The following is a 14,430-nucleotide window of genomic DNA, read 5'->3' as shown; positions in this document are numbered from 1 at the left end:
AATATTTGGAGTTAATCTATTATTGAAAGGAATTTTCTCCCTAATCAGTATGTTGAGCAGCTATAAAAACAAAAATCAGATTCTATTTTCAATTAAAAAGATTTTTGAAATTTAACCAGTAAGATTATAGCATATCAATTAAGCATGACTAGGAAAGGTGACTGGTTCTCTTGCTATGTCACAGTGCTAATACCCCATGACTTATCTGTTCAAAGCGTTCAGAGCAGGGCCGAGAGACTAAACATACTGTTCTCTCATTTAAAAAAATGTAATTTAAATTATCTGATGACAATGAATATGTTGTCTAACTGGTCTGTTGCTTGTGGGTAACTGCTCCTTCATCTTTTCTAGATCTTAAATATCTCTCAACAAGTCTGTCTCACAATTACAGATACTGAATCATAACTTAAAAGAACAAAGTGTACTCTGTTTTTTCTACCTCCAATTATGAAAGTCATGTAAGAGAAAGCAAATCAAATAGCATTCATAAAATAGAAGAATTAGTTAAAAAAAATTCTGACTTGGCTCTAGTTTACAGAAAAGATCACTCAACACAGATTTATTGAGCTCCAATGTACCAGGTATAGGTGCTGGGAAACAGAAAAGACAAAGTCCCTGCCTTACATTTTAACTTGCAGACATTATTTTCCCTTAAAAGAATTTTTCCCCTCTGAAAAATTTTAAGTGGGGAAAGTATGTCTCTATTGTTTTTTTTTATTGTTAACAGACACAACAAAACTTCCCACTGTCAGCTTATAAAACAGAAAACCAAATTCACAGATTCTCAGATTTGGGCAACAATGGTAATTTAAGTAACATTCTGCTACTGATTTTATTACCACATAAAACAACGTGGTTATTATAGTGAAAACAACAAAAGGTACTCTAATTGGCTAATTTCCTTTTCAACTATCAATTTAAAAAAAAATATTTGACAGAGAGACAGCAAGAGAGGGAACACAAACAGGGGGAGTGGGAGAGGGAGAAGCAGGCTTCCCATGGAGCAGGGAGCCCGATGCGGGGCTCAATCCCAGGACCTTGACCTGAGCTGAAGGCAGACGCTTAACTACTCAGCCACCCAGGCGCCCCTCAACTATCAATTTTTTAAAGATTTTAAGCAATTTCTACACCCAAAGTGGGGCTCGAACTCACAATCCTGAGATCAAGAGTCATATGCTTCACTGAGCCAGCCAGCCTACCCCTCAACTATCAATTTTTGAGGACAGAAGGGGGGGGGATAGAGAAGGGAAAAATATAATATGGTCTACGACTTTATCCTATCAATAACCTCCAGGAAGTGACTCATTCCCATGACTTTTTTTGTTTTTTTTTAAGATTTTATTTATTTACTTGACAGAGAGAAACAGTGAGAGAGGGAACACAAGCAGGGGGAGTGGGAGAGGGAGAAGCAGGCTCTCAGCTGAGCAGGGAGCCCCACACGGGTCTCGATCCCAGGACCCTGGGATCATGTCCTGAGCCAAAGGCAGACGCTTAACAACTGAGCCACCCAGATGCCCCAATTGTTTATTTTTTTAAAGATTTTATTTATTTGACAGAGAGAGACACAGTGAGAGAGGGAACACAAGCAGGGGAAGTGGGAGAGGGAGAAGCAGGCTCCCCACTGAGCAGGGAGCCCATTGTGGCGCTCAATCCCAGGACCATGACCTGAGCCGAAGGCAGACGCTTAATGACTGAGCCACTCAGCGCCCCTTTCATGGCTTTAATTTTACACAATTTAAACTGGAGGTATCTACCAACATGTATCAATAGCTTGTGTTTAGAAGATGACGTTTTATTGTTATTGAGCATTGACGTCCAATATGATGTATAAATCACACAAAATCTTATTTTGCTCCCTAGGAGTTTATGTACAGTCTATGAATATAGGCAATAACATAAGGAATAAATCGTTTCTCTTCATTTCTTTTAAACCTAAGTTGCTTGGAAAATACCTATCTCATATATGCTTGAGTTTTGTGGCTGGCTTTTGCACACTGGGAATCTAATAAGAAAAAGAAAGGTATTTTGTTGATAATCTTATTTTAAAGATTTTATTTGAGAGAGAGAGAATGAGAGACAGAGAGCACGAGAGGGAAGAGGGCCAGAGGGAGAAGCAGACTCCCCGCTGAGCGGGGAGCCCGATGCGGGACTCGATCCCAGGACTCCAGGATCATGACCTGAGCCGAAGGCAGTCGCCCAACCAACTGAGCCACCCAGGCGCCCAGTATTTTGTTGATAATTTATTACCTCTCCATCACTCCAACTGTTACTAGGTACCAGCAAAATGTCCTCTGCTGTTGACTGCATTCTCCTGGCCTTTCAAATCCTTCAACCTTGCCTTTCACAAGGCCTACATCGAAATTTAAAAATAGGCAACAGCTGGCTTTTTTATGTAGTAATAACTTATTTTGTCAGAGTTAAGCTCTCTAAAGGCAGATACTTAGTCATGAAATATTTGCTGCAGTACTGGTTTTAGCAGAAACTAGACCAATAGTGAAAATGAGTGCCTGCTCTAAAACTAAAAAGATATGTAGCTAAAACTTCTAAAAGTTGTTTTCCAGTGAAATAATTTTCTAAGCATTTCTCCTCGAATATTTATCATATTTGGAGCACCCAGGCTATCGCCTTACCTCCTTAAGAACCTACCTAGCAAATTATCCATCTTTTTAACTTTACAGTTTTCACTGAATACCTATGGTACTGTCCAAAGATACTAAGCAGCATGGTCAGTGGATTAAAAGACAATTCCAGGGGTGCCTGGTTGGCTCAGTTGGTAGAACATACAACTCTTGATCCCAGGGTTGTGAATTTGAACCCCACATAGGGTGTAGCGATTACTTAATAAAAGACAAATCCAAGTCGGGGAAAGTAACCTCAGATGGAGACTGTTGTGGTACCATTATGTTTTATATCTGGGTTTTAATGCTTTTTCTAACTTAAGATTTAAATCCCCCTGGGTGAAAACTCTGTTCTTTGCTAGTACCCAGTGCGTACTCAATAATCAAAGTATTTAAATTAGCACCTATATATTGAGCTTGTCATTTTCAATGCCCTTTACCAACCACAACCCAAAAGAAGTTTAAAAGGTATAAAGTAGGTACGTTAATACAGTCTTTATAAGAGCACCTTTAGGTCTTAAAAGCCACAGTACTCTTTTTTCCTTAGAGCAGTATTTTTACATAAAACACAAGATTCTCTCAAAAGTCCAAAGTTTGGCTATGTAGTCTAACCTATCAGAAGCTGCATGCTCGTCCTATATGCCTACTGGATCTAAGCTAACGATCACGTTGTTCTGCTCGCCAAACATGGCCAAAAGACACAAATAATAAATACTGGATAATCACACCTTTGGGACTGAACAATGGTTCTACCAGTTTATTATGTCACCTAACCTAACAGTGACAACACAATGTCGTAAGTCAACATGGCTAAAGATGTACTGCGGGGTTTTTTGTTGTTGCGAGTCTCTAAGATTTCAGGTGATGACGAAAATACTTTTTACAGATCAGTATCACTGCTCTAGCCTAGTCTACCAGGAAACACAGATGTCATCAGGATTAGTTAGTTGTAAGAGGAGCAAATGGACTTATCATTAAAATCATCAAGACTTTCATAGGCAAAGCACTTCCCAACAGCTATTTTGGCTTTACAACAGGCCTCCAAAGCCTTCAAGGTAGGAAATGAGTACATGGTGGCACGCAGAGTGTAGATGAATTGCCTTTACAGCGGCTCTGCTTCTAAGGAGAGGGTCAGAGGGAAGGGCCTTTACCCGTCCCAGTACTTTGCCCGGGGGAATCCGTGTCCCGAGTCCTTAAGTTAATATTAACCCGGCCCAAGGAGTTTCTCTGGCGAGTGCGTTTACGAGCCTCTCCTCACACAGTCTTCCATCTGCCTCTAGTGTAGCAACTACAACGCAAAACCGTCACCACTAAGTTTCCCTCGGCGGGATCTTGACGCAATCGCAGTCAAGGAAGCAGTGATGCGGCTGGCTCCCGGTGAATCAGGGCATTCAGGGAAAGCGGCGTCAACTACCTGGAAACCAAGCCCGGAGTTTCTCGCTCACCCTCCAGACGCTCGTCGCCCCTTCCCGCACTCCCGCTTTCCGCTCCCACTGACTTGGAAAGCCTCAGCTCCTTCCCACTTACCGAAGTCCTCCCAGGGCCTCGACCCTCGGGTGGGCACTGAGTCAGCTCGGCTCGGCACCCTTCGGCCCTCGGGAGAGCGGTTCTCAGGCCCGAGCGGCAGGGGAACAGAGGTTCGGGCCTATTCACTCCTCCTGGCGGCCCTATTTCGGATTTATTTGGGTAGCTAGACTCGGGGGAGGAGGTCGGTCACGCGTTCGAGAAACCCGAGGGAGAACCCCCCCCACCACCGCCTCCACCACGGTTTCGAAAGAGGCGACCCGGGAGTGGCGGTCTACAGTCTCGCGAGAGGAGGCGGGGCCCCGCCCGGAGTTCTCGGCCCCTCCCTGCCCCACCCTCCCCACGTCCCCCGCCCTCCCTCCCCCACTGCCCGTGGCGCGAGCGGCTGACTGAGCCTGGAGAGGAAACGGCGTTCGGAGCAGCGCTCCCGCCCAGGCCGGCCCTGACGCGGGCCTCGTCAGCCGGTAACGGGGAGCAGAGGTGGGGGTCAGGGAGGCGACCACGAAAACGGTGAAGGTCAGAACCCAGAGGCCTCCTCCGAGAAGGGTGAGGAAAGGGTCTGAGCCTCCCTCTACAGACTCCGCAGAGCTGAGGCGGGGTCGACCCCTCCCAGGGGCGGGGTCGCGCTGGGCAACTGCAGCCCTGGGGACTGACTGGGCGGGGCGCGCCAAGTAAGGGGAGGAAGGGGTCAGCTGGGGGTTGAGGGCTCCCTGGCAGCGGGAAGCAGGAGGTGGCCTGTGGGGCTGAGGCCGTGGGTGGGGTCCTGGAGCTGGGACTCCGGTGACGGGCTGGGGAAGCCCCGGGGCCAGCGGGTCCCTTCCGCCTCTCCTTTGGACCCTGACTGGAGGCCGGCGGGGGTGGGGGCAGGGGAAGGCGAGCGGCGCGAGGGGGCGGGTCCCGGAGCTGCTCGGCGCTGATTGGCTGAGCGCGTGTGGAATCGGGTGATGGGAAACGCAGCCCGGCTCTCCCGTGCCCTACTGCTCCTCTCCCTCCCCCCCGTGGCGAATGTGCTGCGCGGCGGCGGGTGCTTACGCTCGCGGGGTTTGGCTGTTGCAGGCAGGAGCTGGGAGGAGGCGGCAGCGGCAGCGGCAGGAGCAGCAGCGGCGGCGGCGGCGGCAGCTGGGAGGAGGTGGTGACGGTGGCAACGGCAGCGTCGGGGACGATGGCGCGACTGGTGGCAGTGTGCAGGGACGGGGAGGAGGAGTTCCCCTTCGAGAGGAGGCAGATTCCCCTCTACATAGACGACACCCTCACGGTGAGCGGGCCGGGCCGGGCCGGGCTCGCCGCTCCCCTGGCAGCTGTTTCCCCTCCTCCCCCTCCCCCAGGCTGAGCGCTGCGCACTGGAGAAAGAGTGTGTTGCAACTCCTAGGCGAGGCCTCCTCTCCGGCAGGCCCCACAAACTCGCCTTTGCAGTGTGTCGCACGGTAACCCCTGCGGGCCCCTAGCCCAGCGCTCCGTGAGCATTTCGAGCCCCTCTCGCCAGATTTTCCTTCCTTTTTGAACCTCTTCCTTTCCCCTGCCTCTTAGCGAGACGCTGCTTTGCCAAAGCACGCGCCTCGGAGAGGAGTTGAAGGATCTTGGGCGTTTAGGGCCTATCCTTTACAGAATCCACCTACCCTCGGGGAAGCTTAATTATCTGGAAATGTCGCAGCTGCACTGCTACCTGTGTATTTTCTCTCTCAATACTGTAGCTCACTACGGAAGCTTAATTACTTAAGGCAGAGTGGCATGCTCTCGCACAGTAAAGATTCCACTAAAATGATTTGGTTTCATTGCAAATAGTGTCATATTGCCTCGTACGTTAAAACTCTGAAATGATTGTAGTGCTAGGCCATGACTCCTCAAAATGGATTTTCTTGGCAATAATTATTTTTTAGTGTACAGGTAACCTTTTTTTTTCTTTTTTTTAATAAAGCAAAATTATTGAATGTGTAAGGGCATTATAAAAAGCTGATTGCTTGTCTGGAGTGTCAAAACCCACTTCTGGGTAGTTTTCTTAGAGTTGATGGTAGTACAGCATTACTGACCCTCTGCCCTGTGTTGCTGTACTATTTCCTTTGAAAGGAAATGGCAGAAATTTGAATTGAATCTGAACAGGAAATGAGTGCAGTTGCTTGCCACTATTTCGTAAAAAATGAAATGAACCTTTTCTGAATATCTTTTGAAATCTGCATTTTGATGATGCTGAAGCTTTGGATTATGCATTTGCCTCTTTTGATAGGTGTAACTCAGTCTTTTTATCGTATTACCTTTGCCTTTTTGCTTTTCAGAGGCAGTTCTGTTTTGTTCTTGAATTTTTTTTGGCAAATATCTATTGAAGTTTTTTCAAATTTTATATAAAATGCAAGTCATTGTGGAGCTGCCACTCTGTGCCTTTCTGTTTGCCAGTCTCAATTAAGATTTGATTGAGCTGCAGTACTTTTAGATTAGAAGAGCTATTTGGTGACAATTTGTTAGAACTTTTTATGTGAAAGCGTCTTTTTTTTTTTCATGGAAAGAAAGTGCATTTTTTTTTTCATGGAAAAAGAATGATTTGGCCTGACATAAGGTAAATAGAGTTTGTGTTGATGCATTAGAAAGTGCCTGTATGCCTTGGTTATGATTTCTGTATTTTTTACATTAAAAGTATAATGGAATTGTATTTTAAGTTAAAAAACTAGCACTCTGATCAAATTAAATGATGCATTTCTCCATTTTAAAACTCCTAATATGAGTTCATTTGTTACTTTCTTCTCTTCCTCTTCTTACACACTTTTCTAGAGCACGTAATTTGGTATCAACTTTCTGTGATTATTGTCCCACAATGTCTTTGAAGTTTAAAAAAATCCAATGGGTTTAGACATAAGATTACTTTTGAGTGTATAATATCAAAACATAGGGGAAATCAACATAAATTTGAATATTTACAGCATTTTAAAAGACACTTATTGACACTTCCTGACACTTATGGTCACATAACCACCTTTCGTTTGAGTGGAGCTTTGATACATCTGTCATATAGCACTTTAAAATAGTGGGTGTTTTTATACTCTGTTCTCTGTACAGTGATACTAGTTTCTAAAATTTTCCATAGAAAAAGATGTAACCTTGCACTGTGATACATAATTGTACTTATTTCTCCAGAGAAGTTGGGATTGGACTGAACCTGGTGATTTGAGTTTTGCTTTTATTGTATTGTGGACTTGTGACCAAGGCAAATAAAATTTAGGGTCATTTAATTTAAATATCCCAAAATAGTATTTTATTTAGGAAAAGGTGCAGTTTTTCTTGTCTTTAGAAGGGTTTTTATCACTAGGAATGAGTGGGACTATTTATTGCTTTGTCTTGGAACTTGTGCATAGTCATTGAATGCTGGTTAGTGAAAATTCTTGTCAAGAATGCATTATATTTAGGGAAACAACTTTCAGAACTTCCTATCAAATACTACTCAAAAGAAGACAGAGCAAACACCTGTTGGGGAAAAGGGAGGGAAGATGCTTGTAGCCTAAGTTTATGCTCTGCACTGGTCCACTGATAGTTTGATGGCAGTGTATCCCTGAAGTTAACATTTGGTCTGGTCTTTGTTCTTAGGGTCCATAGGTAATGCATTGAAAAAAGGCTGTGTGATCTTTATTTCAAGTAGTCTTAGAATCTTGTTAGCGCCTACATGTTAAGTCTGGTTACAGCTTTCACAGTTCAGTTACAAATGTTGTATCATTTTAGTAACAGAAGTTGAAACCTCTATCCTTAATTCTACTGGTGATTTTAGGTTGGATTTTATAAAATGAAATTGAGAAGCTTGTTTTTGTGAGGAAGTAGTCTCCTCCTTCATGTGGTATGTTAAATCCACGTTTAAGACTCATTTGGTAATTCTTAGTGGGTTTGAATAGTTGAGTACAGGTGATATAGGTGTATTTGAGAAAATCCCAAAGAAGTAAGTCGGTGGAAAATTAAGAAAGTGGTACGCTGTGTGGCCAAAATGCTTTTTGGTGTTACTAGAATTGTAAAATAACAAATGGGCAGAATACGGATTTTATTTTAGAGATATTTTTGGAGAATTACAATTTTAAGTGAGTAGTTTTAAAAAAAATTAAGAGTCAAAATTTACACCCTTTATAAAATAATCTTGAAAAATAGCGGTATAACAAAGAAAAAAAATTATCCTTAATCCTACTTCCCAGAGATAACTAAGGAGATAGCAGCATTTGCTATAATTCTAGTCATAGACACATACTTAGATGCAGAGTTGAGATGTATTGTTTACTGTAACATTTTACATCTGGCTTTTTTTTCCCCACTAAATGTAATACTGAGAACATTTGTTCTTGTCACTCTTAAGCAGCTTTATTAGCCATGTAATTTGTTGTGTGACATTCCATAATTTAATCATTCTTCCTTTGTGGATGTGTAGGGGTGATTCTTCCTTGACTATGAATAATATAAAAATATAAATAATGCATTAATCTAGGCATTAATTTTTTTTTCTCAGGCTTTGAAGTACAGTTCTGGATCACAGGAGAAGAGCGTTTTGTAAAGTTCTTGATACATAGTGTCTACATTGCTGTAATATTACTGGGAAGCAGTTTACCCTCCTAATAATTCAAATAATCTAAATGGACTAGAGACTCTGATAATGGATTTTAATGGAGACATTAAAAGATAGTAAATGTAACATATCCACTTGGGGATTAGGTATTTAGCATTTTTAAATTTAGTATTTAATGTTTTCTTTTAACTCTTAAGTATTTAATTGATTTTACCAAAGATGATAGATGTTAGAAATAGCTGTGAGGATGAAGTAAAAAAGTAAAGCTAAAGTGACAGTGACTTTTAATAAATACAAATTTAATATTGTTGGTTAGAGCTTGTGAGAATGTGCTAAAAACAGATTATTTGTGGTCAGGAGAAACCAGGACAGATATTTAAGAGTGAAAGTGGGTAATGGATTCAATAAACTTTATAAAGCAGTAATTGCAGGACAATGACTGGTTCTGTTTTAGGCCAGCGAGGGAAAGGCAACCTCATCATGAAACAGAACACTAATGATTCCTCTGTGAAACCACACCTGAAATACTTTACGTGACTGTCTTCTTTTAGGTAACCTAGAATCTGAAGATTAAGTCAAGGAAGTGGTTTTAAAGAATGGCAAAAAATAGTGCTACTCTCCTCTTTGCCTTCTCTTTTTCCTTTTTTCTTATTGTCCTCTCTGAACATAAGAGCATACAGTGATTTACCAGAAAACAGCAAGGTAAAAAGCCATTGTCCTAGGTGTTTGAAAGGCAAGGACAGAATAATTTAGTGTGAGTGCAGAGTTTGTAACCAGGGTGGTATAGAGTAAGTATAAGAGAAAATTTAGTATTATCCAAGCCAGTGAAACCCAGGAAAGACACAGTAATAGACCTAATCTTGACATTTATCTCTACTAGTTAGGTGAAAATCAAATGATCTGAAATGAAGATTAAAAAAAAATTTTTTTGACCCTGTCCCTTGTTGTACCTTTTAGAAATGATTCCTAAAGCAGGTATTATCCATTAAATTATATATATTTGAAATGTCAGCTGTTAGATCTCAGTGTTAGATTTGTTCTTTGACCTCCGCTTTAATTATTAAAACAATAAAACATAGTTGATAAAAATAAAAATTCATTTATGCAGAGTCAGAATTTAGGATTTCACCTATGAACCAGACTGGAGAGAACTTGATTTGGTTAAATAAGGAGCATTCTTTGAATGTTCCTTAAATTGGTAGCTTTGATCTTAAAATAGTATAGGTAATTATCTTAATTTTTTTTATGGTGGCAGTTGATAACGTGGTGAAATGGTGTACATTTGTTATCGAACAAGTGAGAATGCAAATCAAGGTGTTAGTTGCTTAAATGGTAGATTTGGAGTGACCTGCAGTGTCCTGTTGAGTTACATGGCTTTAAAAGTTTTCCTACACCTTTTTTCTGACTTGACAGTTCAGTTTCTTTGTGTTTTAAACTGTGTAGTGATGACAAAAAACTTGTGAGTTAACTGTACAGTACTATTAACTATTTTTATCTTTTATCAGTTTTCATGGACCAGGATTTCTAATATTGGGATTATTAATTTTTTTAAAAATATTTGAGTAGACTGTTAAATATAAGTACAAAGGACAGTATGGATCATTAGATTTTTTTCCCCATATATTTCTGTTATCCTCATGAGTTCATTTGGAGCCACCTTGTTAAAGCAGACCAGTGACCAGTTTTACTTAGTACTGTAGGTGAAGTTAACATATGAAAGTGCATAGAACAACAGCCAGTATCTATCATGCTACACTAAATGTCTTACTACTACCAGTCTTCGGAGATATTAATAAGACTGTAAGAGGGAAGATTAGAGAGAAGTCAGAAAACCTGAAAATGGGGTAATTGTTCCTTGAGCCTATGAGATTTGCACATAATAGTCTATGTGTATGGAAGAAGAAACTCCCAGAACAATAAAGCTGTTGAGATGGAAGCATGTCTCTGAATATGGTATAATGAACATAGAATTGGAAGCAAGGAACACTGACTTTTCTCCCTTGTTAATAAACAGTATATATGCATTGTAATAAATTTGGGAAAGGTAGGAACACATAAAGGAAAAACTCTTATCTTTTCACTGCCTAGAGATAGGCCACATCTAACATATGTGTTTTCTTTTTCTGTAAGAAAGTATACTCACATACAAACATTTGAATCATTTTGTACATGCAGTGTTTGGTTCTGTGAAATACAGTGGTGTCCTGGATTGTTGAGTTGGTGCTTGCATCATTGTCCATTCTTGGTATCCCCTTGTCTCTACTTCACATATCCTGTGTTCCCCCCTTATCAAATCAAGAAAAGATCTATTCCTTATACTTGTCTTTATTGTTCAGTCCTTAGTTTATTGTTAGAACAAGCATGTTTTAGGGCTGTTACTTCTAATGTGGAGGAAAAAGAGGGTCACGTCTATTAAAGCAGGTATTTGTGGTGCTGGTTGGTGAAGAAGGAATCTTTTTAAGATCATATTCAACTGGTTGGGGTATTTTTAGTGTTTTTGCCTCAAATGGGTCTCTTTATCAGGACTTCATTCTTTGGATATGTAGGAGTTTGTGGTCCTTGTCATCTGGAAATATAAGTTTGTCCTAGTACAATATGTTTAATACCTTTAACAATGTTTTAGTTAAGATATAAATGTGTTACTTTATTTCATTGTTTTGAAAGGCATACTTTTTTCCCACATTTTACCATCTCTGAAATTGGGATGTTTCTTTTATTTGGTGACATATCTAATTTGGTGACAGTTATAAAGGCTCTTCCCTAGTGGTATGTAACCATGGTACTTTCTAAAATGAGTGGTGTCACAGATCAGTGACATGTGCTAATTAGTAGTTCCCCATTATCTGATACTCAGAAACATCCTTTAGCTTTATATCCCTCTTCCTCTGGTAGGGAATTTTGATAATTGAATAAATGTCTCTGTATCCTTTTTGTTCCTAATTAGAGCAGACATTTAGTACATGCCAGGTGTTGTTCTGAGTATTTCATATATGTGTGGTCCGTATGTATATGGCCACTTGCATAATAAAATTTAGTATATTCCATAATTAAGAGGAATAACTAAAAGTACGTGTATTTAATGTAAAATACCAAGTTATTTTACATATTATTATTGGCCACTGCAACAAACGCTTTTAAACATAATTTAATCTTTACAACCACTCTATGAGAGATATGAAACATTATTACTTAATCTTATTTTACAAATGAGGAAGCTGAAAAATCAAACAGGTTAAGTAACTTGCCCAGAGTTATGACATACTTGTAAGTGGTGGAGCTGGGATTTGAACTCTTGTTTGCCTGACCTCATTTTCCTTGCTTCTAATGACTATACCATTCCTGACTTTAGAAACTTATATAACTTGCGTGGTGGTGGTGGTTGTTGTCTTAACTTCTTTTGACCGGGGGCGGGAGGGGGGGACTGGGATGTGCAAATCCTGCTTTAGGGATCTATTTCTGTCCTAGGAGTTTATAAAATAGTTCGTAGCATGTGTTCAAAGAAGATAAAATAATTGATTTTCATTCTTTTGCATATTAAGATGGTGATGGAATTCCCTGACAATGTGTTAAATCTCGATGGACATCAAAATAATGGTGCACAACTAAAGCAGTTTATTCAGGTAATATTTTTTAAACTTAATGTTTTAAATGGTGTGTGTGTGTGTTTTGAAGAGTCATTTAAAATTTTAGCTTTAAGTATTAGTTTCATTTTACCTGGGGCTCTCTAGGTCTTAAGATTGCACTGAAATTGCTTTCTTTCATCATTGCTATAGTGAATATATTTATGTACCTATTATGTGAAAGAGTTTCGGTGGTGGTGTGTTATCATTGTACATGTCCCTATGGCTTTAATTTCACCAAGCCATCTTTCCCAGTTTTTGAAAGATGAGGTGTACAGCTTTTCATTGAGAATGTGTTGGTTTTCTTCTGTAGTGATTGTTTTGTTCAAGTTAAAAAAAAAAAAAAATCTTGTACTATGAACTTTATGATTTTTATTTAATTTTTAAGCAATATATACCTTATAAAACCCTGTATGTGATCAAGATAATGGAAGGTAAATTGCTGCTTTACTTCAAAATTCTATTTCTCCTTTTGGAGAAAACTTTGAATGAAAGGTTAATGGTAAATGTGAGAAAATTCTAGGGAGTATCTTACCCATCTTTTTTGGTAAAGCTAGAAACACTATTTGTAGTGTAACTAACTCCATTCAGATAGAAGTTACTTACTAGAGTTTTGCCCATTTCTCTACAGCTGTGGTTCTCAGTCCTTTTTCTACCTTGTCATAACCAACAGATAACATTCATACGCACCACCATATTACTTACTCACTGCAGGCTTCTGCGTAGGTAAGATAGGCCTTGTTCCCTCCCACTAATCCGTAACACACCTGTCCGTACCTCCACGTTGAGAATTGCTGCTTTACATGATCACCATCCTAACTTGATTCCAGTAGCTAAACATAGTGTGGTGGTAATTGAGAGGAAGACATGGCAAAGCTGTATTCCATCTTTATTTTTTTCTTTGTTTTAAAAAAAATTTTTTTTTAAATTTTATTTATTTCAGAGAGAGAGCAGAGATAGTGACAGAGATAGCACGAGAGAGTACGAGCGGGGAGGAGAGGGAGAAGCAGGCTCCTCGCTGAGCAGGGAGCGCAATGTGGGACTTGATCCCAGGGCCCTGCCATCATGACCTGAGCTGAAGGCAGATGCTTAACTGACTGAGCCACTCAGGAACCCTAAAAATTTTTTTTATTTCAAGTGAGCATACTAAGCTTAATAGTCACTGAACAAACTAAATTTCCAGAGGCAGGGCTGCTTTTTGCTATGCTGAGGCACATACTGCTTAGCCCTAACATCCTAAGCAGAGTTTTTTTTTTTTTTTAAAGATTATTTATCTATTTATTTATTAGAGAGAGAGGGCAAGCAGGGGGAGTGGCAGGCAGAGGGAGAGGGAGAAGCTGACTCCCTGCTGAGCAGGGAGCCCGATGCGGGGCTCGATCCCAGGATCCTGGGATCATGACCTGAGCCGAAGGCAAACGCTTAACTGTCTGAGCCACCCAGGTGCCCCAAGTTTTTTAGACCTCAGATGCTAGAACAGAGGGCTTTGGGGAGCAAACAGTACAGCTTGGGCAAGGCCGACTTGTTTTTCTGACTCAGTTGTAGATAGAGATGGCAAGTCCTGCCCATATTGTACTTACTACACAAAGACAGGAACCAGAAGTAGTAATGAAGAGAAATTTTATGTTTTTCTCAAGGACTGTTCTTCATTTTTCTTTTCCTCTTTCTCAGCGACATAGCATGCTTAAGCAGCAAGACCTAAGTATTGCCATGGTGGTGACATCACGTGAAGTATTGAGTGCACTTTCTCAGCTTGTCCCATGTGTTGGTTGTCGTCGCAGTGTGGAGCGCCTCTTTTCCCAGCTTGTAGAGTCTGGAAATCCTGCACTTGAACCCCTGACGGTAGGGCCCAAGGGAGTCCTATCTGTAACTCGAAGCTGCATGACTGATGCAAAGAAGCTTTATACCTTATTTTATGTACATGGGTAAGTATAATCAATGGGGGTTAGATGACTTTGTTAAAAATTTTTAACTTTGTGACAGTGGTAGCTCTTTTATTAAATTTGGTAGTGGCAAAGCTTGAGTTCAAAATCAGTAATTTTATTGAATATCTTCTGTGTGTCAGTGACTATATATATTGTTCTCATATGGAGAGAGGCAGGCAGTAGGCAAATACATGATTTGTCCGGTAAGTTATAAGTAAGGG

General features: G+C 40.6%; 1 protein-coding gene across 5 annotated transcripts in view; it reads left to right on the top strand.

The window, feature by feature from the left end:
• The first annotated feature begins 4,496 nt into the window (after positions 1-4,496).
• The window catches only part of GGNBP2 (gametogenetin binding protein 2), a 30,715-nt gene continuing 20,781 nt past the window's right edge, over positions 4,497-14,430 (top strand). For 2 of the 5 annotated variants that reach the window (XM_025851142.2, XM_025851140.2), the window contains exons 1-4: positions 4,498-4,688; positions 5,199-5,397; positions 12,207-12,287; positions 13,956-14,209. In XM_025851142.2, coding sequence (XP_025706927.1) covers positions 5,305-5,397; positions 12,207-12,287; positions 13,956-14,209 — 428 coding nt within the window. In that variant the 5' untranslated portion in view covers positions 4,498-4,688; positions 5,199-5,304. Of the gene's footprint in view, positions 4,689-5,198; positions 5,398-12,206; positions 12,288-13,955; positions 14,210-14,430 lie in introns of all 5 variants that reach the window. The other 3 variants (XM_025851144.2, XM_025851143.2, XM_073879496.1) reach the window with 2 other exon arrangements.

Source organism: Callorhinus ursinus, unplaced genomic scaffold, assembly GCF_003265705.2.
Source record: "Callorhinus ursinus isolate GAN/ISIS: 27379988/994484 unplaced genomic scaffold, GSC_fseal_2.0 scaffold34, whole genome shotgun sequence".
Classification (NCBI taxonomy): Eukaryota; Metazoa; Chordata; class Mammalia; order Carnivora; family Otariidae; genus Callorhinus; species Callorhinus ursinus.
The sequence above is the reverse complement of the archived record's forward strand: the minus strand, read 5'-3'. Positions and strand labels throughout refer to the sequence as shown.